General features: G+C 42.7%; 1 protein-coding gene across 1 annotated transcript; it reads right to left on the reverse strand.

Moving 5' to 3' along the window:
- Positions 1-429: 429 nt before the first annotated feature.
- Positions 430-21,305, reverse strand: DCTN3 (dynactin subunit 3). Its single transcript, XM_037798371.1, has 7 exons — positions 21,176-21,305; positions 19,549-19,633; positions 18,789-18,875; positions 16,972-17,055; positions 15,957-16,015; positions 944-1,003; positions 430-745 (listed from the first exon to the last, which is right to left on the reverse strand). The coding sequence occupies exons 1-7, from the start codon at positions 21,269-21,271 to the stop codon at positions 656-658; spliced, it is 561 nt and encodes a 186-aa protein (XP_037654299.1). The 5' UTR covers positions 21,272-21,305; the 3' UTR covers positions 430-655.
- Between the last annotated feature and the right edge of the window lie 771 nt (positions 21,306-22,076).

Consider the following 22,076-nt stretch of genomic DNA (forward strand, 5'->3'; position numbering starts at 1 on the left):
CAGCTGGGAGTGATGTTTTGAAGAGAAGCAAGCTTGCTAGAAAGGAACGCCCTGGGAGAAAGCCGTTTTGAGGCCGCAGCTTTGGAGCAGACGCCAGCTGCCTTCCTAGCTAACAGAGGTTTTCCGGACACCACTGGCCATCCTCCGGTACCCGATTGCTGAGGTGTTACCTTGGATGCTTTGTGGCCTTAAGACTGTAACTGTGTAGTGAAATAAACCCCCGTTTTATAAAAGCCTGTCCATCTCTGGTGTTTTGCATTCTCCAGCATTAGCAAACTAGAACAGGAATCAAATGGGAGCCTCCACTGTGAGAGCTCCACACCTCCCTGAAGGACACACCAAGATGAGAGTAGTTCCCAGTCCAACCACTACGCTGGTTGTCAGCTCTGCCCTCCACCAACTCCATCCTAGAACAGAAAGCCAACACACTCCCAGTGGTATTTAAAGTTTATTGTCACTGGAATGAGGGCACTGATTGGGGGGTGATGCAAACTGCAAATCTCAGGTGACCCCTGACCTCTGACCTCAAAGCCCCACCTGAGTGTGGACAGGTGGGCTGTGGATCCAATAAATATAGAGAGCTGCCTCTGCCCTGCTTCAGGGGCAGTTGGCACAGGGTCCTGGAGCCTGGCCACCCTGGGATGGAGAGCAGCCATCACTCCTCTGCTGGTTTCACTTGCTTGGCTGCCTCTAGCTGGCAAAGCAGCTCATCCCACTGCACAAATTGCTTGGAGAGAAGCATTGTCTGGTCACAGGTCAAGGTGAAAAGAACAGGAGTTTGAATGATGGAGTGGAGAGATTTCTCATCAGCCAAAAGGTGTGGGGTGGGGAAACAGGGGAATAGACAGGCTGGTTGGGAAGGGATAAGAGAGTCAGATGTAGGACAAAAGGACAGGGCTTGGGGACAGCACCCATTAGGGGCCTGGATGAGCAGAAAGGATACAATCTTGTTGTATTCCTCCAGGAGAGCCCTGGACTCCTCAGTGATCTCCATACACTGGTCCTGCGGGGCCAAGGAGTGGCAGAGAATGGAGTTAGGCAAAGCCCCCACCTCCTACCTCCTGCCTCATCAGGGACCCCCGCTCCCTATACAGCCCAGAAAAGGTGATGCTTATCCTCAGATCCAAGTTGCAAACTGCCAAGGGTGGAGCTGGGAGGGGAGGATTATAGGAGGATGGTGCAGTAAAACAGTCCAAGAATCATTCCTGTCCCTCATCCTCCCCTGGCCCAAAACAACTACTGAGCTGGCAGGAACTGTTTGAATCAACTATTTTGGAATTCTGGCATCTAGTGGAACACTGAGCAGCATCCAGGAAACAGCTGGAGGAAGAGGCAGAGGGGGAAAGAGCCCTGTGGATGGAAGGGGCGACCAGCAGAGGAATCCAGTGTCTGACGGACGGGGAGCATTTGGCCTTTGGAAGATGGGAAAGCTGCAGCTAACGGATGAGCACTCGGCAATAGCAAAAGCGGGTTTCATAACGGGCGGGAGCAAAAAGTTGTTTGAAGTGGCTGCTGCTGCACAGGCAAGAAACTTGGTTACTGAGTTCTGAGCTTCGACTTCAACCTGTGGGCACTGGCGAGCCACAGAGGGGTTTTCAACACGGTCCAGTTGAACCAGATCGTTTGCATAGCTCATTCTGGCCATAGAGAAGGGGGTTGGTCGGGGAAATCATCAATATCAGTGAATTTCACCCTCCATGCAGTACCTATTATCCCCTATCCCCCAATTACATGACAGGCAGCATTGGGGACCGAAGTCCGGGCTCCTGGTGCAGCTTGCTGGTGCCATGGTAGTTTTAAGGACCAAGTCCTCCAAAGTCGAGGATGTGTGATCTCCTGCTGATTACTGCTTTGGATCAGCTACTTCAGATTGCTGGGGGACTGGCTCTGAGGACAGCCATTCTTCCAACCTCCCTCAAGCAAAAGCAGCAGAGGAATCTTAAAGAAGCAGTACCTATTTTTTTTTTTTTCATCTCTTTCCACTCCCCATTTGGGAGCAAAAATAGTTTGGAAAAGCCACAAATTGATGGTTCCAGTGCTCAACAACAAAACAGAACAAAAAACCTAGTAATCCCAGAGGAATAGGAGAACTAGATTTCCAGAGTTATAGAAATGTAATACTCAGCATGCCCAGTTCTCAATAAAAAATAACAAACATACAAAGAGGAAAGTATGGCCCATTCATAAGAAAAAGAGAATTTGCCAGAAACCATCATGAGGAAGCTCATACACTGGATGATTAGTTAAAGACTTTAAATCAATGGTCTTAAATATGTTCAACGAACTAAAGGAATCCATATAAAATAACTGAAGAAAATTAGGAAAACATCTGACAAAATAAAGAGATAAAAATTATAAAAAGGAACCAAAAAAATTTTGGAGCTGCGAAGTACAGTAATTGAAATGAAAAACTCATTACACAGATTCAATAACATATTTGAAAAGGCAGAAGAAAGATGAGCAAACTTGAAGACAAGACAATTGAACTGTCCAGTGTGGGGAGCAGGAAGAAAAAATGAAGTAAACTGAAGAGTGCCCAAGGGGCCTGTGGGATACCATCAAGCATACCAACATATGCATCACTAAAGTCTCAGAAGGACAAGAGAAAGTGGCAGAAAAAGTATTTGAAGAAATAATGGCCAAAAACTCCCCAAAGCTGATAAAAGACATGAATATCCACATCCAGGAAGCTCAACAAACTCCAAACAGGATAGACTTTAAGAGCTCAACACCAAAACACATTATAGTGAAATTGTCAAAATCCAAAGACAAAGAGAGGATTTTGAAAGCAGCAAGAGAGAAGTGACTTGTCACATACAGGGGATCCCCAATAAGATTAACAGCAGATTTCTCATCAGAAACCACAGAGGCCAGAAGACATATTTAAAGTCTTTAAAGAAAAAACTGTCAACCAAGAACTCTAAAGCTGGCAAATTATCCCTCAAAAATGAGGGAGAAATCAAGACATTTACACATAAACCAAAGCTAAAAGTGTTCACTACCATAAAAGCTGCCCTACAAAAGTTGTTAAAGGGAATCTTTCAGTCTGAAATAAAAGGACACAGACAGGGGACTTGGGGCAAGATAGTGGCATAGAAAGGAGTGGAATTTAGTCAGTGCCCTGGAACAACTAATAAACAATAAGGAACAACTAGTAAATAATCTGGAATAACTGGTGGGGGACAACCGTGACCATCCACACATCATACATCAACCTGGATTGGGAGGAATGCCTGGGACCGCAGCATAGGATCTGTAAGTAAAAGCTGTGGAACTGTGCCAAGAGTCCCCTCCCCCCATGGCAGGCTTTGCTGCAAAACTTTTGCTGTGGTAGAGAGCAGCACTCTCTGAGCAAGCGAGCGAACGAATATAGCTCAGCTGAGCTCCAACTGGGTTTTTAATTAACAAATGTAGACTGCTGAATACAAACTACAACCCCCCAACAAGCAGACAGAGGCTTTTAGTGATGACTGACCTTAAAGAACCAGAAGACTCATCTGCGCTAGGAGGGGGAGTCCAGAAGACTGGGTGTTGCCTCTGGCCGACAAGTGAGGCTGGGGAGCTGTGTACTGGCTCCAAAAGGGGGCTTTCTGTCCCTTTTTTTCTCTCTCTCTCAACCTCAGGGGCTCAGAAGAGAAAGCCACAGCCATTTTCAGTTCACAGCCCTCTGACCCAGACAGGGGTGGAGATAAAAGAGACAGAAAGACTATTGAAATGCAGATGATAAATCCCTAGGGGGTATATCTTCCCTAAGAGTAAGGAAATGGGGCCCGGCTTTCCCTTTAGAACCAGACCCCAGAGCCTGGGGGAAAACAGCCAAAACACAAACTAAGGAGGCCACACCTCCTTATACCAGTAGGGAGTGACAGGCTGACATGTGCCACCTTCTGGGCAGGTTAGGAAAAGCACGGCGACTGGAAACCTCACAGGAAAGTCTGTCATTCCTCTAAGATATAACCTGAATATAACCCTTCAGAGACCTGAACCCGTTCTGGTCTGGGAAAATCTGACTGGGGTAACCATGGAAATCAGATACCTAGACAACACAAAACTACAATCTATACTAGGAAAAACAAAGATATGGCCCAGTCAAAGGAACAAACCTACAACTCAATCAAGATACAGTTGAGATATTATTTCACTTTAATAAAACAATCTCTTAAACATTTTCAAAGAGATATGCTAAATCAAATCAAAAACCAAATCAACGAGTTCAGGGAAGATAACACAAAAGAGACAAATGCTATAAAGAAAACACTGGGTGAACATAAGGTAGAAATCAAAAGTTTGAAAAAACAACTGGCAGAATCTATGGAAATGAAAGGCACAACACAAGAGATGAAAAACATAATGGAGACATACAACAGCACATCTCAAGAGGCAGAAGAAAACCCTCAGGAACTGGAGAACAAGACACCTGAAAGCCTACACACAAAAGAACAGATAGGGAAAAGAATGGAAAAATGTGAGCAACATCTCAGGAAACTGAATGACAACATGCAATGCATGAATATACATGTTATGGGTGTCCCAGAAGGAGAAGAGAAGGGAAAAAGGACAGAAGCAATAACAGAGGAAATAATCAATGAAAATTTCCCATTTCTTATAAAAGATATAAAATTACAGATCCAAGAAGCACAGAATAGATCTGAATAGACCTATGCCAAGACACTTCATAATCAGATTATCAAACGTCAAAGACAAAGAGAGAGTCCTGAAAGCAGCAAGAGAAAAGTGATCCATCACATACAAAGGAAGCTTGATAAGACTATGTGCGAATTTCTCTGTAGAAACCATGGAGGCAAAAAGGAAGTGGTCTGATATATTTAAGACACTGAAAGAGAAAAACTGCCAACCAAGAATCCTATATCTGGCAAAACTATATCCTTCAAATATGAGGGAGAGTTTAAAATATTCTCTGACAAACAGACAATGACAGAGTTTGTGAACCAGATACCTGCGCTACAGGAAATACTAAAGGGAGCATCACAAACAGGAAGAGACAGGAGTGAGAGGTTTGGAACACAATTTTGGGTGATGGTAGCACAGCAATGTAAGTACTGAACAAAGATGACTGTGAGTATGGTTGAAAGAGGAAGGTTAGGAGCATGTGGGACACCAGAAGGAAAGAGAAGAAAGATAAAGACTGGGACTGTATAACTCAGTGAAACCTACGGTGCTCAACAATTGTGACAAAATGTACAAATATGTTTTTACATGAGGGAGAACAAATGAATGTCAACCTAGCAAGGTGTTAAAAATAGGGTGGTATTTGGGAAAAAATACAATCAATGCAAACTAGTGACTATAGTTAACAGAAACTTCGTTTTATGCTTCCTTTAATGTAACAAAGGCAATATACCAAAGCTAAATGCCTGTAAGAGGGGGACATGAGGGAGGGGTATGGTATTCTTGGCATTGGTGATGTTGTTTGACTCTTTTATTCTACTTTATTTTAATTCTATCTTTCCTTTCGTTGCTTTTTAGCTGTCATATTTTTTTCTTTCTTTTTCTTTTTCTTTTGTGTCTCTACCTTCTTTGACTCTTCCTCCTGCTTTGTCAAAGAAATGGAGATGTCCTTATATAGATAGTGGTGATGGTGGTGAATACATAAATACGTAACTATACAGAGAACCATCGATTATTTACTTAGGATGAAAAGTATGGTGGGTGAACAAAACCATCTTAAAAAAAAAAAAAAAAACGAGTTGATGAATAAACCTTGAGGGCACTACAGAGTGAAATAAGTCAGACACATAAGGAAAAATATTGCACGGTCTCGCTGATATGCACTAATTATAACATGTTAACACATAGACATGAAATATAAGTTAACAGGATAAAGAATGAGGCTGAAGAATGGTGAGTGGTTACTTATTATGAGCAGAATGCTCCACTAGGTTGAACCTAAGTGTTTGGAAGTAGACAGAGGTGACGGTAGCACGTTATTATGAGAATAACTAACAGTGCTGAATGGTCTGTGAATGTGGTGGAAAGGGGAAGCTCAGAGTCACGTATGTCACCAGAAGGAAAGTTGGAGGTTAAAAGATGTGAATGTATAAAACAGTGAATCTTGTGGTTGACAAATTCTGTGATTAACTGTACAAATATTAGAAATCTCTTTCATGAACTACAACAAATGTATGACACTATAACTAGACGTTAACAACAGAGGGGTATATAGGGAAAAATATACCTATTGCAAACTATGTACTACAGTTAACAGTATTTTAACATTCTTTCATCAACAGTAACAAATGTACTAGACCAATACAGTGAGCCCATAATGGAGGGGGGTAGTGGTTAGGGGTAGAGAAAGAACTGAGTTTTCTTTTTTGTCTTTATTTCTTTTCTGAAGTAATGAAAATGTTCTAAAAATTGGAAAAACAATTAATTGTGGTGATGGATGCACAGCTGTGTGACGGTACTGTGGGCAACTGATTGTGCACTTTGGATCTTTGGATAATTGTATGGTATGTGAACAATCTCAATAAAATTAAAAGAGAAAAAAAAAGGACACTAGACAGTAACTCTAAGCCATAAAAAGAAATAATGAACATTGGTAAGCTGAATGCTCAGGTTAATATAAAATCCTGTATTATTGTGCTTTTGGTTTGTAACTGCTTTTTTCCCCTCTATATGATTTAACAGTCAAATGTGTAAAAAAAAAAAAGTATTTAAGATCTAGGTAATGGGCGTACAATGTATAAAGATGTAATCTGACACAATAACATATAAAGGGGAAGGGATGGAGATATATAGGAGTAGAGAGTTTATATATTTCTGAGACTAGGTTAGTACTAGTTGAACTAGGTGATTATTAGTTTAAGATGTTAATGGTAATTACAAAGATAACCACTATGAAAATAACTAAAAAATACAGAGAAAAGGAAAGAAGGGAATCAAAGGTACACTACAAAGAAGTAAATATTTTTAAAAAGAAGCATTGGAGTAATTTAAAAATAAAAAATATACAAGACATACAGAAAATAAACAGCAAAATGGCAGAGTAAATCCTTCCTTCTCAGTTATCACCTTAAATGTCAATGGATTAAACTCTCCTATTAAAAGGCAGAGATTGGCAGATTGGATGAAAAGTGTGATCCATCTAGATGCTGTCTATAAGAAACTCACTTTAGGTACAAAGACGCAAAGAAATAAAAAGTAAAAGTGTGGAATAAGATATTCCATGCAAACAGTAATCAAAAGAAAACCAGAGTGGGTATTTTATTGTCAGACAAAATACACTTTAACTCAAAAAAGATTACAAGAGAGAAAGAAAAATATTATATATTAATAAAAAGCTCAAAGCAGCAAGACGATATAACAATTATAACTATATATGCACCTCACAACAGAGCCCCAAGATATACAAGCAAACATTGACAGAATTGAAGAGAGAAATTTCAATATACCACTTTCAATAATTGATAGAACATCTAAACAAAAGATCAATGAGAAAACAGAGAACTTGAACAACACTATTAATCAACTAGACCTAATGGACATATATAAAACACTCCACACAACAAGAGCAGAATACCCATTCTTAGGTGCACATGGAACATTTTCCAGGATTAACCACATGTTAGGCCACAAATCATATCTCAATAAATTTTAAAATAGTGATATACAAAGTATCTTCTTGAACCACAATGGAATAAAGCTAGAAATCAAAAACAGAAGGAAAACTGAAAAATTTACAAATATGCAGAAATTAAATAACACAGTATTAAACAACCAATGGATCAAAGAAGAAATCAAAGGGAAATTAGGAAATATCTTGAAATGAATGAAAACAAAAACACAACAAAACTTATGGGATGCAACAGAGGCAGTGCTCAGAGAGAAACTTATAGCTCTAAATGCCTACATTAATAAAGAAAAAAGATCACAAATCAATAACCTAACTTCACATCTAAAGAAACTGGAACAAGAAGAGCAAATTAAACTCCAAGTTAGTAGAACGAAAAAAGTAAAGATTATAGAAGACACAAACGAGATAGAGAATAGAAAAAAAAAAAAAATAGAAGCAACAAAAAGAGTTGAATTTGAAAAGATCAATAAAATTGGCAAACCTTTAGCCAGACTGAAAGAGAGAGAGAGAGAGAGAGAGAGAGAGAGAGAGAGAGAGAGAGAGAGAGGGAGAGAAGGAGGAGAAGAAGGAGGAGAAGGAGGAGGAGAGAGGGAGGGAGAGAGGGGAGACAAATAACTAAAATTAGGAATGAAAGTGGGGACATTACTACCAACATTACAGAAATAAAAAGGAATATAAGAGGGTACTGTGAACAATTATATGCCAATAAATTAGAAAACCTAGATAAAACACACAAATTCCCAGAAACATACAAATTACCTAATCTGATGTAAGAAGAAACAGAAAATCTCAACAGATCCATAATGAGTAAAGAGACTGAATCAGTAATCAAAAATCCCCCAAGGACAAGCTCAAGGCCTGATAGATTCACTGCTGAATTCTACCAAGCATTTAAAGAAGATTTAACACCAATCCTTCTCAAAGTCTCCCAAAAAAACTGAAGAGGAAACACTCTCCTAACTTATACTATGAAGCCAGCATTACAGCACAGGTAAAGAAAATTATAGACCAATATCCCTTATGAATATAGATGAAAAAATCCCCAAGAAATACTGGCAAACCAAATCCAACAGTATATTAAAAGGATTATACAACATGACTAAGTGGGATTTACTCCAGGAATGCAAGGATGGTTCAACATAAGAAAATCAATCAATGTGATATATCACATTAATAGAATGAAGGTGAAAAAAAACACATGAATATCTCAATTGGCTCAGAAAAAATATCTGACAAAATCCAACATCCTTTCACAATAAAAACACTCATAAATTAGGAATAGAAGGGAACTTTCTCAAAATGATAAAGGGCATTTATGAAAACCCCACAGCAAATATACTCAATGGTGAAAGACTGAAAGCTTTCCCCCTAAGATTAGGAACAAGACAAAGATGCACTCTGTCACCACTGTTATTCATCATTTTACTGGAAGTTCAAGTCAGAGCACTCAGACAAGAAAAAGAAATAGAGGATATCCAAATTAGAAAGGAAGAAGTAAAATTATCCCTATTTGCAGGTGACATAATCCAAATATAGATAATCCCAAAGAATTCACAAGACAGCTGCTACAAGTAATAAATGAATTCAGCAATATTGCAGAGTACACGCTAAACAGACAGAAATCAGTTCGAGATCTAAACACCAGTAACAAGCAATCTGAAAAGGAAATCAAGAAAATAATTCCATTTACAATAGTGTGCCAGTTTGAATGTATTGTGTCCTCCAAACGCCATTATCTTTGATGTAGTCTTGTGGGGCAGATGTTTTGGTGCTGATTAGATTTGCTTGGAATGTGCCCCACCCAGCTGTGGGTGATGACTCTGATGAAATATTCCCATGGAGGCATGGCCCCACCCATTCAGGGTGGGACTTGATCCGTGGAGCCATATAACTGAGCTGACTGAAAGAGAAGGAACTCAGTGCAGCTGTGAGTGACGTTTTGAAGAGGAGCAAGTTTGCTAGAGAGGAACGTCCTGGGAGAAAGCCATTCTGAAACCAGAACTTTGGAGCGGACGCCAGCCACGTGTCTTCCCAGCTAACAGAGGTTTTCCAGATGCCATTGGCCATCCTCCAGTGAAGGTACCCGATTACTGATGTGTTACCTTAGACACTTTATGGCCTTAAGACTGTAACTGTGTAGCCAAATAAACCCCCCTTCTTATAAAAGCCAATCCATCTCTGGTGTTTTGCATTCTGCAGCATTAGCAAACTAGAACAGATAGCATCTAAAAGATAAAATACCTTGAACACTGAAAGGAGGTGAAAGATTTGTACACTGAAAACCACAAAATATTGCAGAAAGAAATTAAAGAAGATCTAAATAAATGGAAAGACATCCCTTGTTCATGGGTTGGAAAATGTAATATGTTAAGTGTTAAGATGTCAATACTATCTTAAAGTGATCTACAAATTCAATGCAATCCTTATAAAAATTCCAGCATTCTTTTTGCAGAAATGGAAAAACCAATCTTCAAATTCATAAGGAACTGCAAGGGGCCCCAGATAACCAAAACAATCTTGAAGAAGAACAACAAAGTTGGAGGACTCACAGTTCCCAACTTCAAAACTTATTGCACAGCTACAGTAATTAAAACAGTGTGGTACTGGCATCGTGATAGACGACTTGAACAATGGAATAAAATTGCGAGTCCAGAGATAAATCCACACATCTATGGAAGTTGCTTTTCTACAACAGTGCCAAATGTATTCAATGGGGAAGTAAGAGTCTTCAACAAATGGGGCTAGGACAACTAGAAATTCACAGGTGAAAGAATGAATATGGAACCCTACTTCTCACCATATACAAAAATTAATTCAAAATGAATCAATGACCTAAATATACGAGCTAATACTATAAAATTCTTACAAGAAAACATAGGGAAATATCTTCAGGACCTTGTAATAGGTAGCGGATTTTTTTATATTTTATACCTAAAGCATAAGCATCAAAAGAAAAAATAGCCAAAATAGACTAACTAAAAACTTTAATGCATCAAAGAATATTATCAAAAAAGAGAACCTACAGAATGAGAGAAAATATTTGGAAACCACATCTCTGAAATGGGTTTAATATCAAGAATATATAAAGAACTCCTACAACTCAACAAGAAAAAGAAACATTGCAAATAAAAAACAGGTCAAGGATCTGAAGAGGCATTTTTAGATATTCAAATGGCTAACAGGTAAATGAAAAGATGCTCAACATCATTAGCCATTAAAGAAATGCAAATTAAAACTAAAAGATGCCACTTTATACCCACTAGGATGGCTATTACTTAAAAATCTGAAGGAAAAAAAAGTGTTGGCAAGGACGCGGAGAAATAGGAACCCTCTTACATGGTTGCTAGGAATGGAACATTGTGCAGCTGCTGTGGAAAATGTTTGGCGACTCCTCAGAAAGTTAATCACAGAATTACTACGTGACCCAGCAATTTCACTCCTAGGAAATACCAACCAAAATCGAAAGCATTGACTTAGACAGATATTTGCAAACGTATGTTCATTGCAGCATTATTCACAATAGCCAAAAGATAGAAGCAACCCAAGTGTCCATCAACAGAAGAATGGATAAACAAAATGTATACAGACAATGAAATTTTATTCAGCTATAAAAAGAAATGAAGTGCTGGTACATGTATGAGGTACATGCACAGATGAAACCTGAAGATATGATGTTGAATGACATAAACCAGATTGCGTAAGTTCTCTTAAATGAAATACTTATAATAAGCAAATTCATAGGAGAACCTAAGATGGCGGCTAGGTGAGACAGGGCAAAAAACACCTCTGTGAAAAATACTAGATAAAAACCAGAAAGTGACCCAGAACACCACTTCCAGTGTAGCACAAGCCAGACAAGGTCTGCTAAATCCATAGGGAATGTGCATTTGGTGAAACCAGGAGTCTGTATTCTGAAACGAGTGAGTAAACTGGCTGAAAGTTGCGCGGCCGTGCTGTGGTGTGGGGAAACGGTGGGCTGGGATTTGGAGATGGACTAGTTCTTTAAAAAAAAAAAAAAAAAAAGCCCGGGAGCGGCTGCAGATACAACGGGGACAGCCACGCATTGAAGCATGGCGGGAGCAGGCTGGGCTAATGCCTCGGTGTCTGGCATGGAGGATACCCCTTCCCACACCCGCTGCTGATTGTCTCGAGACCAGGGGAGCAGAGGGGAGCCAAAAGGAGAAAAAAACCGCATTCCTTGCAGCCATCCCCCCAGTGGGCAAGGGATGCTCCTGCCCGAGCCAGACCCACAGCCCAGAGCTGCACCAAGAAACCCAGTGTGATGGGGAGTCTTTCTCGCAGCACTGCACACACGCCACAGTATCGGCCGTATACAGTGGCCTTTAGTGCACCCACAGCTGATTGTCCTGGAGCTGGGAAAGCGGAGCTGTGCGTAAACAGGGAAGTTAACCTGTCCCATTCAACCATCTTTGAAGCGGGTTGGGAACGCCCCTGCACGGCCCGGCGACCCAGGGCTTCCCTGGAGGCCGGCGCGCACTTGTGATGCGGCACAGCCTTCCCTCAGCAGAGGTCCTGGAAGAGCACAGCTGGGAAGGGGGACCCGATCGGAAACCCCAGGGACCCTACGCGAATACCAAGGACTTGTGGGTCAGGGCAGACACAATCTGTGGAAAGACAGAAATGAAGGCTTAGGCTCCTGCAACAGCCGTAAATCTCCGGGGACACCTGGGAGGTTTGATTATTAAAGCTGCTCTGTCTCCCTAACCAACCAGCCACATGCCCCACATTCAGGGCGGACAGCACCAACAACACACTCAAACTTGGTGCACCAATTGGACCCCACAAGAATCAGACCCCCACACACCACAAAGACAAAGTTGGGGAGAACTGACTTGAGGGGAATAGGTGACTTACGGATGCCATGTGCTGGTTAGTTAGAGAAAGTGTATGCCACCAAGCTGCAGTTCTGATAAATTAGGGATCAAGTAAAGCAAATGCCAAGAGGCCAAAAACAACAAAAAATCTTAAAGCATATGATAAAACCAGACAATATGGAGAACCCAAACCCAAACACCCAAATCAAAAGATCAGAAGACACAGAGTATTTGGCACAATTAATCAAAGAACTACAGACAGGCAACAAGAGCATGGCACAGGATATAAAGGACTTAAAGAAGACCGTAGAAGAGAACAAAGAAGAAATTGCAAGAATAAATAAAAAAATAGAAGATCTCATGGAAATAAAAGAAACTGTAGGCCAAATTAAAAAGACTCTGGATACTCATAATACAAGATTAGAGGAAGATGAAAAATGACTCAGCATCCTTGAGGACCACAGAACAGAAAATGAAAGAACAAAAGAAAGAATGAAGAAAAAAATTGAAAAAATTGAAATGGATCTCAGGGATACAATAGATAAAATAAAACATTCAAATTTAAGCCTCATTGGTGCCCCAGAAGGGGAAGAGAAGGGTAAAGGTCTAGAAAGAGTATTCAAAGAAATTGTTGGGGAAAACTTCCCAAACCTTCTACACAATATAAATACACAAAGCATAAATGCCCAGCAAACTCCAAATAGAATAAATCCAAATAAACCCACTGCAAGACATATTCTGATCAGACTCTCAAATACTGAAGAGAAGGAGCAAGTTCTGAAAGCAGCTAGAGAAAAGCAATTCACCACATACAAAGGAAACAACATAAGACTAAGTAGTGACTACTCAGTGGCCACCATGGAGGTGAGAAGGCAGTGGCATGACATATTTAAAATTCTGAGAGAGAAAAATTTCCAACCAAGAAGACTTTATCCAGCAAAACTCTCCTTCAAATTTGAGGAAGAGCTTAAATTTTTCACAAACAAATGCTGAGAGATTTTGCTAATAAAAGACCTGCCCTACTTCAGATACTAAAGGGAGCCCTACCAACAGAGAAACAAAGAAAGGAGAGAGAGATATAGAGAATTTTAACAGACATATATAGAACATTACATCCCAGGTCACTGGGACCCACATTCTTCTCTAGTGATGACGGATCTTTCTCCAGAATGGACCATATGCTGGGACATAAAAACAAGCCTCAATAAATTTAAACAAAACAAAAAGGAATTTGTTCAAAGCACATTCTCTGACCACAATGGAGTACAAATAGAAGTCAATAACCATCAGAAACTTGGAGAAATCACAAACACCTGGAGGGTAAAAACGAGGGGGAGATGAAAACATTCCCAGGTAATCAAAAGCTGAGGGACTTCACCACCAGTAGATCAGTCCTATAAGAAAAGCTAAAGGGAGTTGAGCAGGCTGAAAGGAAGGGACACTAAACAACTGACTGAAACTACATGAAGAAATAAAGATTACCAGTAAAGATCATATGCTAAATATAAATACCAATACTACTGTATTTTTTATTTGTAACTCCACTATTTACTTCCTACAGGATCTAAAATACATAAACTGTAATGATTAATCAGTGGTTTTGAACTCAATGTAAAATATGTAATTTTTGACATGAACTACATAAAGGTGGGGGAATGATGGAGTATAGGAACATTGTTTATGTGTCATATTGAAGTGAAGGTGGTATCAAAGAAAAACAAGATTGTTATAGATTTAAGATGTTAAATTTAAGCCCCACGGTAAACACAAAGAAAGAATCAGATAATATGACCATAGAGATGAAGAGTAGGGGTTCCGAGAAGTGGGGGAAGAGGCAATGGGGAGTTAAGAAATGAGTGTAGGGTTTCTGTTTGGGGTGAAGGGAAACTTCTAGAAATGGATGGTGGGAAGGTGATAGCATTGCAACATTCTAAATGTGATTAATCCCACTAATGGAATGCAAGGGAGGGGGTGGAATGGGAAGATTTAGGCTGTGTATATGTTTCCACAATTGAAAAAAAAAAAAAAAAAAAAGACAGTCTAAATAGATGACAATTAATTGCCAAGGATGATTCTGGATCTGAGGATGGAGGAGAGGAGGCTGAAAGGGAAACAGATGGGTCATAAGGAAGGAAAAAAAAAGGAAATATAGAATGTAAGCTTTGTATCAATGTTGAATTTCTTGAACTTCTTAGCTGCGCTTAATGGGATTGCATAAAAGAATGTTCTTGTCCATGGGAAAGGTATATGTGAATTATAGTGTTTGTTCAAGGATGTGTACAGCTAGCTCTCATATGTTCAGAGGACAGAGCAATAAATGATGGATGATAGGGAGGGAGGGAGAGAGGGAGAGAAAGAAAGAAGTGGTGGTATGACAGGATGTTAAAGGTGGTAGACTGGGGTATCAGGGGAGGGGGTCGGGGTATGCTGGGGTTCTATGTGTGGGGTTTGAACTGTTTTTGCAACTGTTCCTGTAAGTTTGAATTTATTTCAAAATAAAATTTCTTAAAATAAAAAATAAGCAAATTCATAGACAGAAAGCAGAAGAGTGGTTACCAGGGTGAGGGGAGAAGGATTAGGGAGTTATTACTAAATGAGTATGGGCTTTGGTTTATTAGGATGATGAAAACAGCTTGGAAATTGAGAGTGGTAAAAGTTACACCATAGTGTCAAGCTACTTAATGTCAAAGAATTGTCTACCTAAAATGGTTAAAAAGACTTATGTATATTTTACCACAATTTTAAAAGTTTTTAAGTAAAAAAAAAACCAAAAACCAATAATATAGTCTACAAAATTCAAACACTCAATAAAGAGTTTAAAAGTTTCTGCAGTAGAGGACAAAGAAACATTATTAAAACATTGTTATTTTTTTCACTCACATATTATTTAATTTAGCCCTACCATTAATTACTGCTAACTGCCACTGTTAACTATTCTTATTGCTGTTTAGATTAAATAATAACATTTGTGTAACAGAACAATAAACAGAATAATATAATTTCAAATAATACTCTTTTTCATTAAAAAAAACAAAAATAAAAACAAAAACTGCTTAGGGGACACTTTCAGGTTCCAGGATGGGCGCCCTAACTGCAGCATGCCTGGTGTCATTTTCAATCCAAGGCTGAAGGAAGAGGGAGTGGACCACACATTTAAAGACATATTCCCCCTAGTATAGGTCTCCTTCTCCCTGTGCGCTATTTCTGAACCATCTTTGAACTTTACACTAGGACCTGGGAATACTGAAAAAAAGAGCTCCTCTACCCAGTCAAGGAGACACCATCCCCAGGAATTCTTGGGCACCTCCCAATACCAACCTTCTCAGAACAGGCCTACTCTGAGAAGTAGGAGGCCTGGATGTGGCCCTAGGCAAGTCCCTTCCCCTCTCTGGGGTAAATGGAAGATAAAGATAAACCCCTAAGTTTCCCTTGGAGCTGACATCAGAGGGGCCTGAGGCTGCTTCCCCATGTGGCAGGGGCAGGCAGTAGGGTACCTTCCCTTCAGGTCCTCTTTCCTCCCATACCTGCTGCTGGATGTGGATCTGGGCCAAGCGCTGCAGGTGGGCAGCATGCTCAGGAACGGCTGTAAAACACAACACACACTGCCCAGTGATGCTTGTGCCCTCCCCCGGGACTGCTCAATAGTCTATTAGGTCTTTGGCAGGATTAGAGTATTGAGTGAAGAAGCTAAACAAACGCCAGGCCTTATCGACCGACCGCTGCAGCTGGAGGAGGGGTGGGCAAGTGTGAGGGGGGTCCTCCCCTCCCACCTAGTCTTACTCCAGGACCCACTGGGGAGGGGAGGACACAGGCTCCTAAGAGAAGACAAAATCCTGGGGTCCCCAGAGTTGCCTCCTACCCCCACCCAGTGGTGTAAGCAGGGTCAGGTAGAGAGAGTTTTGCTTATCACGGAATCTGTCCCTTTGCTCTTGGCCCAGGGGGCCAGGTCTGCCTGGCTTAGGGAGCAAAGAGCCTGCAGGTGGGCTGAGAATGAGTGCCAAGTCCCTAAGATGGCCACCCGAAATCCAACATCCAGAGCCTCAGCTACATTGCTGGGCCTTCAGTTGAAGGCTTTCAGATGCTCAGCAGGTAGCTGATCCGGGGTGGGGAGGGGCAGCTGGGAAAAATGCCTCTGGAGACAGACAAGATAGATATCTGGATTCAATTAAAGTCACTGTAAGCCTGTCAAAGCCCAGGCCCAGGACTGCTCTCAGCAGGGCGGCAGGAGGAATTCACACACATTCATACTCCGACAATGAAACTGGTATCTGCAGCACCTGAAAGGACAGATGCTGAGGGCTGAGACAGATGGCAGAAGAAATCCTCAGAGCTTACAATAGTGTCCTCGGACCCAAATTGCCCAAAGTCCTGACTCTAGGCTCTTTACCCTTGCAACTATAACCCAAGATAGAGGTGGCAGATGCCCCCAGGCTGAGGGCAGACCCAGCCTGAGCTCAGGGAACCTGGGACACGGGGAAGTCCTGCCTATTCACCCATGTCCCCAAGCAAAGTAGAGGAGCTGCAGCCCCAGATAGTTACCTTTGATGGCAGTGCTGTCCAGCACAGGCACCAAGGCCTCCACCCGCTCCAGGAGCGCAACCTGGGAGAGAATAAACTGCTCCTCTGAAGCATAAGCAGACAAGAAAGCAGCAGTGAGGAAGACCTGGGCACTGCTATTCCCAAGCAAGGGGCTGCGGACCTGGCTGGGTCCTAGAGCTTTGGGCAGCTATTCTGTATACCATATTCTTTTCTGTGCATACCCCCCCATCTCACCCACACCTTTCCTGGATGCTTCTGACCTATCTTGAGACCAGAGGACCTCTCAGTTTCTCCAAATCCCACCTTTCCCAAAATTTCAATTCCAGGGCCTCTTCCTCTAGCCTCCTATCAACAAACTCTCAATGAGCTTCTCCTAAACCTTGAACAACAAAGTGCTTCAGACTTGGACCCCCATACCCAAGGGGCTCCCAGGAAGGCCTGAAAAAGGAGACATGTGGCATACTATACCAAGCAGGATCTTCTGAGGCATAGACAATTACAAGCTTCAGGAGAGCTAGGGCAGTAATGGGAAAGTCCAGTGAGGAGAGCAGGATGTGGGCTGGACCCTGCTCAGGAGATTTCAATGGCTGTGAAGAGTGGGAAGAACATTCAAGAAGGGGAACTGCTATATGCAAATGCTTGTAGGCAGGAGTGCTTGTCAATTAGTAAAGGAAAAATAATTTAATTGGCTGAACTGGAACAGGAAGAGCACAGGAAACAGCTGGATGGAAGATAAACCTGGCAGACTATGGAAAGCCTTGAATGGGAGGCTAAAGAATTAGCACCTTATCCTGTAGGATAGAGAGACACTGAGGTTCCAAATAGGCAAAATGGTATGTTGAAAACATGTTTTGGGAAGATGAGACTGGAATCACATAACGGAAAAGAACAGGGTCAAGATGACTTAGGAGACTGTGCAACTCTTCAGGTGTGAGGGGTGAACACTGGGGCAGTGGCCATGGGGAAGGAGGGAAAGGTTGGACTCAAGAGTCACAGCAGAGGAAGATCTCCTGAAGTTGGTGCCTAAGCCACAGCAACTGATCAGGAACGTTTTGAGAGCTCTGCCAGCCTCTATGCAGGAACCACCCATCCTCATCCAGTTCTAGGTGCTGTATTGCCTCCACCTCAGTCTCCCTCCTGGGTTACAGCTCAGGTCTCCCAGCTGGGTTACAAGCTCAGGTCTCTGCAGCAAGGATTCAGTCTTCTTGAACTCTGCCTGTACCCACAAAGGTAGGGACTTTCTGGTTTACCATGATATACATCACACCTAGGATAGAGCCTGACTCAACAGCAGATGATCTTCAAATTTCTTTTGAATGAATGAATGAACATGGTACGTACTCAGCAAACCCTAGCTTGTGGAGTGGCTGACTAATTATCAGATGTTGCTAAGGCAACAATTCTTGCCTAGAACTCTGAAATCCCCAAGTCTTCTCACATGAAAGATGTTGAAACTCATGCCAATACTTCCCCTCTCCCAAATGCAATGCCCTGTGACCCCCACCCTTTCCTAGAAACTCCTCTGTCCAGTAAGCAAAAGTGAGGAAAGTTTTGAAGGAAAATCCTAGGGTCAAACCATTAACAGAACATTGGAGTAGCTCCCACTGTGGCTGGTACCATGGCCTACAGCTAGTCCAGAGGTACATCCAGTGCCTACTGGAGGACCCACAGGACCGCCTCGGGCCTCAGCCCAGAGCCAGGCCAGAATTCCAGAAAGCAGCTTCTAGGGCTGTATCCATGAGACGACTGGATGGGGGAAGGCCATCTTTGTGCCCAACCTCCCCGACATCCCTCATCCCCAGAGGCATGTGCACTACCTGCTAAGATGAATTGCAGCTTAGAGGCATCAGGTATGGCAATGCGGTCAATGTACTCAGGATCCAAATATTTGATCAGGTCTTCAACTAGAAAAGTAGCAAGACAGAAAAGGAACCAACAGGGATGGGAAGTGGGGCTGTCCATCTTATGAAGAATGTTAGGGGAGTGGTCAACCTTGGGGAGAGTGAGGAGTTGACACCCACACTGCCCTCTCCAAGCCCCCATCCCTTCTTTCCTGTCAATCCACTCTCATCACCTACTAGCCAACTTTAAGCTTTAGAGCTGGGAACATCATTGCCACCACCACTCTGGGGCCCTCAGCTCTCCCACTGACCCATCCTCACCAAGGGTGAAAGTTCCCTTTTTATCCCAGTGCCAGAGCTTTGTGTATTTTCCAGTTACTGAGCAGGGATTGCTAGCCCTGACATAACCAAAAAGACCTGGCTGATCCAAGGCTGGGGCTGTTAGTGCCTAATTTCTTTTTTGCCTCTTAACATTGCCTGGGGAAATCTCACACTTTTCTTCCCTCCTCCGCCAAGGGGAGCTGTCAGGCAGAGCTCTTGTCCTATAACTTAGGACAGTTGCCATGGGCTTGGAGTTTATCCATGAGAGAAAAAGAAAGCACACACCACTTTACCACTTCAGCAGAGAAATGTCTTCACGTTCCTGCTACCTCCAAAGGGCTACTCCAGTGACCTACCGGGCTGAAGGGCCATAGCCTGATCCCAGGAATGGGAAGGAGGGCAGGCAGTCACTTACTCTTTTTGTACAGAATCTTCACCCTCTCCCTCTTGCTGGCAATGTTCCCCAAAGCCACTTGTACTTTGACCAGGCCATCAGCCACCTAGAAGGGGAGTGGAGGTTAATTCTCAGACACCACTTAGATCAAAGCTTGGCAGAGGTAAAGAACCCTTCCTTATTTCCCTATACTTCCAAAGCTCTTTGTCCCAGAAATGTAGATTGGCCTTCTCTTCTATTAACGGAGATGCAACCCTACCTTCAGGGAGGGAATCCTCCATGTGAAGCAGGGAGATAATCATGTACTCTTTGGGGAAGTTCAAGATTGATTTGGGAGGTAAATAACTCTCTGAGTTTATGGAGCACCAGCATATACTATATATTCCTGGTTCCTGAGCCCTGGATTTAGGAATGAGAAATGCAAGCATCCTCATCCAGGCCTTCATTACCTCATGACTGGATGACTGTATTGGCCTCCAGACTGGCCATCTTACCTCTAGTCCTATCCCCTCCACATCAACTTTAGTGGGGCAGAGGGAAGAGGAAACTACAAAAGACCCTAAAAACAGTACAATCTCTGTATTAGAGTTTACAGAAGAGAATCAAGTTAGGGGAGAGAAAGAACAGAGGTAAGAGGATGTGGAATAAGTATGAGATGACCTGCAGGACATCCAAGTGGAAAAATCTGGTAGGCAACTGGACGTATAAGTCTGGTTGTCAGAACAGAAATCTGGACTGGAGATACACACTTGAGACATGATGACATGTAAGTCATAATTGAAACTATGGGAGTGAATAAGCCTACCTAACATTTAAGGGTAGAGGTTGAGGAATGCCAGTATTCAAGGGTCGAAAATATGGGAAGGCAAAACTGAGAAGCAACTTGAAAGATAAGAGGAAAACCACCAGGGTTGGTGTCATAGATGCCAAAGGGAGAGAATGCATTGAAAAGTCAGTTCTCAAATGGGAGTTTAATCTGCTAGTGGCACCTAATTCCACAAGAAGCATATGGAAGGATAGCATTACATCTGATGCACTTAGTTCCAGGTTATGCCTGATGCTCCAACTGGAGTTCCTCATTAAAAGGTCTTCTCACAGTAGAAAGGGGATGGAAGGACACCTGTATCTCACCGTTACCAAAATTCACTCACCAATTTAGAACCTGTTCAAATCTGAACACTAGTATGGAACCCTGTCCCCTCCTAATCCTGAACTTCTCGGACCTCACCTTTCCTTCCTTGGAGCTTTCCTTACCCACCTCTGCTCTGCCTCCTTTGGGGTCCCGATGACTGCTCTCTCTGCACAAGTCATTTAGCAGGGCTCCATGACGGCCCTTCCTTCGAGAACTTCAGTTTTTATTGAAACTCATTAGTCAGCTTCTCGAATGTATCAGGTCTCCCCAATTAGCCCTCAAGCGCAGGAGCAGAATCTTAGTTGCTGTTCGCACTGAACCCATCTCAAGCGTACCTAACTACCTGCAGAGCACCCCAAGAGAAAGGACCCTAAGTGTCCGATCTACTCAGGAAGGTCCCACACCTTTGTTATTTCAAGGGTTGGGAGTGGAGCATTGCAGCCATCCTGGGGGCGGGGTCAGTGGGTCGCTTTTGCTCTGGCCCTGAAAGGGGCAGCCGGATCCTAAAGAGCTCACCTTCCGCGAGCCGCGCGCCACGCCCGGCCCGTACACCCAGTGCTCCAGCTCCTCCACACGGGCCTGTAGCCGCTGCAGGTCTGTCACAGCCGCCATAGCTATCGCTAGCCGGGACACAGCCAGAGGGCGGGACATCCGTTCCAAATAGGAAGGCGGGCCAATCCGAATGCACGGGCCCCCTTTTTTTTTATACAGGAAGTGACGCCATGCTTCATGCCTGCGGTGCAGGAAGTGACCGGCGGGATTTGTAAAAGGTGTCAAACGCTGCCTGGATACCTAGGCAACGGCGACCCATAACGGTCGTACGCTGGCTCCTTGCGCCTGATTGTCGAGACAACCTTTGCCTTTCTTTTTCTAATTCCAGGGTACCAAAGATGTTTCCCCACCCCATTCCCTAAGACTGAACACATAAATACACCCACTGTTCCTGGATAGGTCCATTCCCATAGGTCTGTAGAAAGTTCCTTGTGTTGCTCAAAACTTTCGGAGTCTTCTGAGGTTCTGAGATGCCCAAGGCCACCTAGAACTATTGTGATAGAATTGGTATTCGAACTCAGGCAGTCTGATTCAGTCTGATTTATTTCCAACATCATTCCTCCTCCCCCCACCCCATCCTGCCCGCACCCTCCCTACCTAAACAAAAGGAGAGGAGGCATCAGAGAGGGAAGAACTGCAGCTTTATTACCCTGATGTGGCCTGAGAGAAGCCTCTCCACAACGTCCCAACCCAACCCTTCACCGGGCTCCTGAAGAGGACAGAACTGATTCTAAGGGGGTGGGGTCCTAGAGAACATTACCACCAGGGGCACATGGAGGGGATGATGAGGGTTACAAGGGGGGAGAACTCTTTGTTAGACGCTGCTGGAGTCGGCCATGGAGAAGGTGATCCCCCTTTACAATGA

Source organism: Choloepus didactylus, chromosome 10 (genome assembly GCF_015220235.1).
Source record: "Choloepus didactylus isolate mChoDid1 chromosome 10, mChoDid1.pri, whole genome shotgun sequence".
NCBI classification, from domain to species: Eukaryota; Metazoa; Chordata; class Mammalia; order Pilosa; family Megalonychidae; genus Choloepus; species Choloepus didactylus.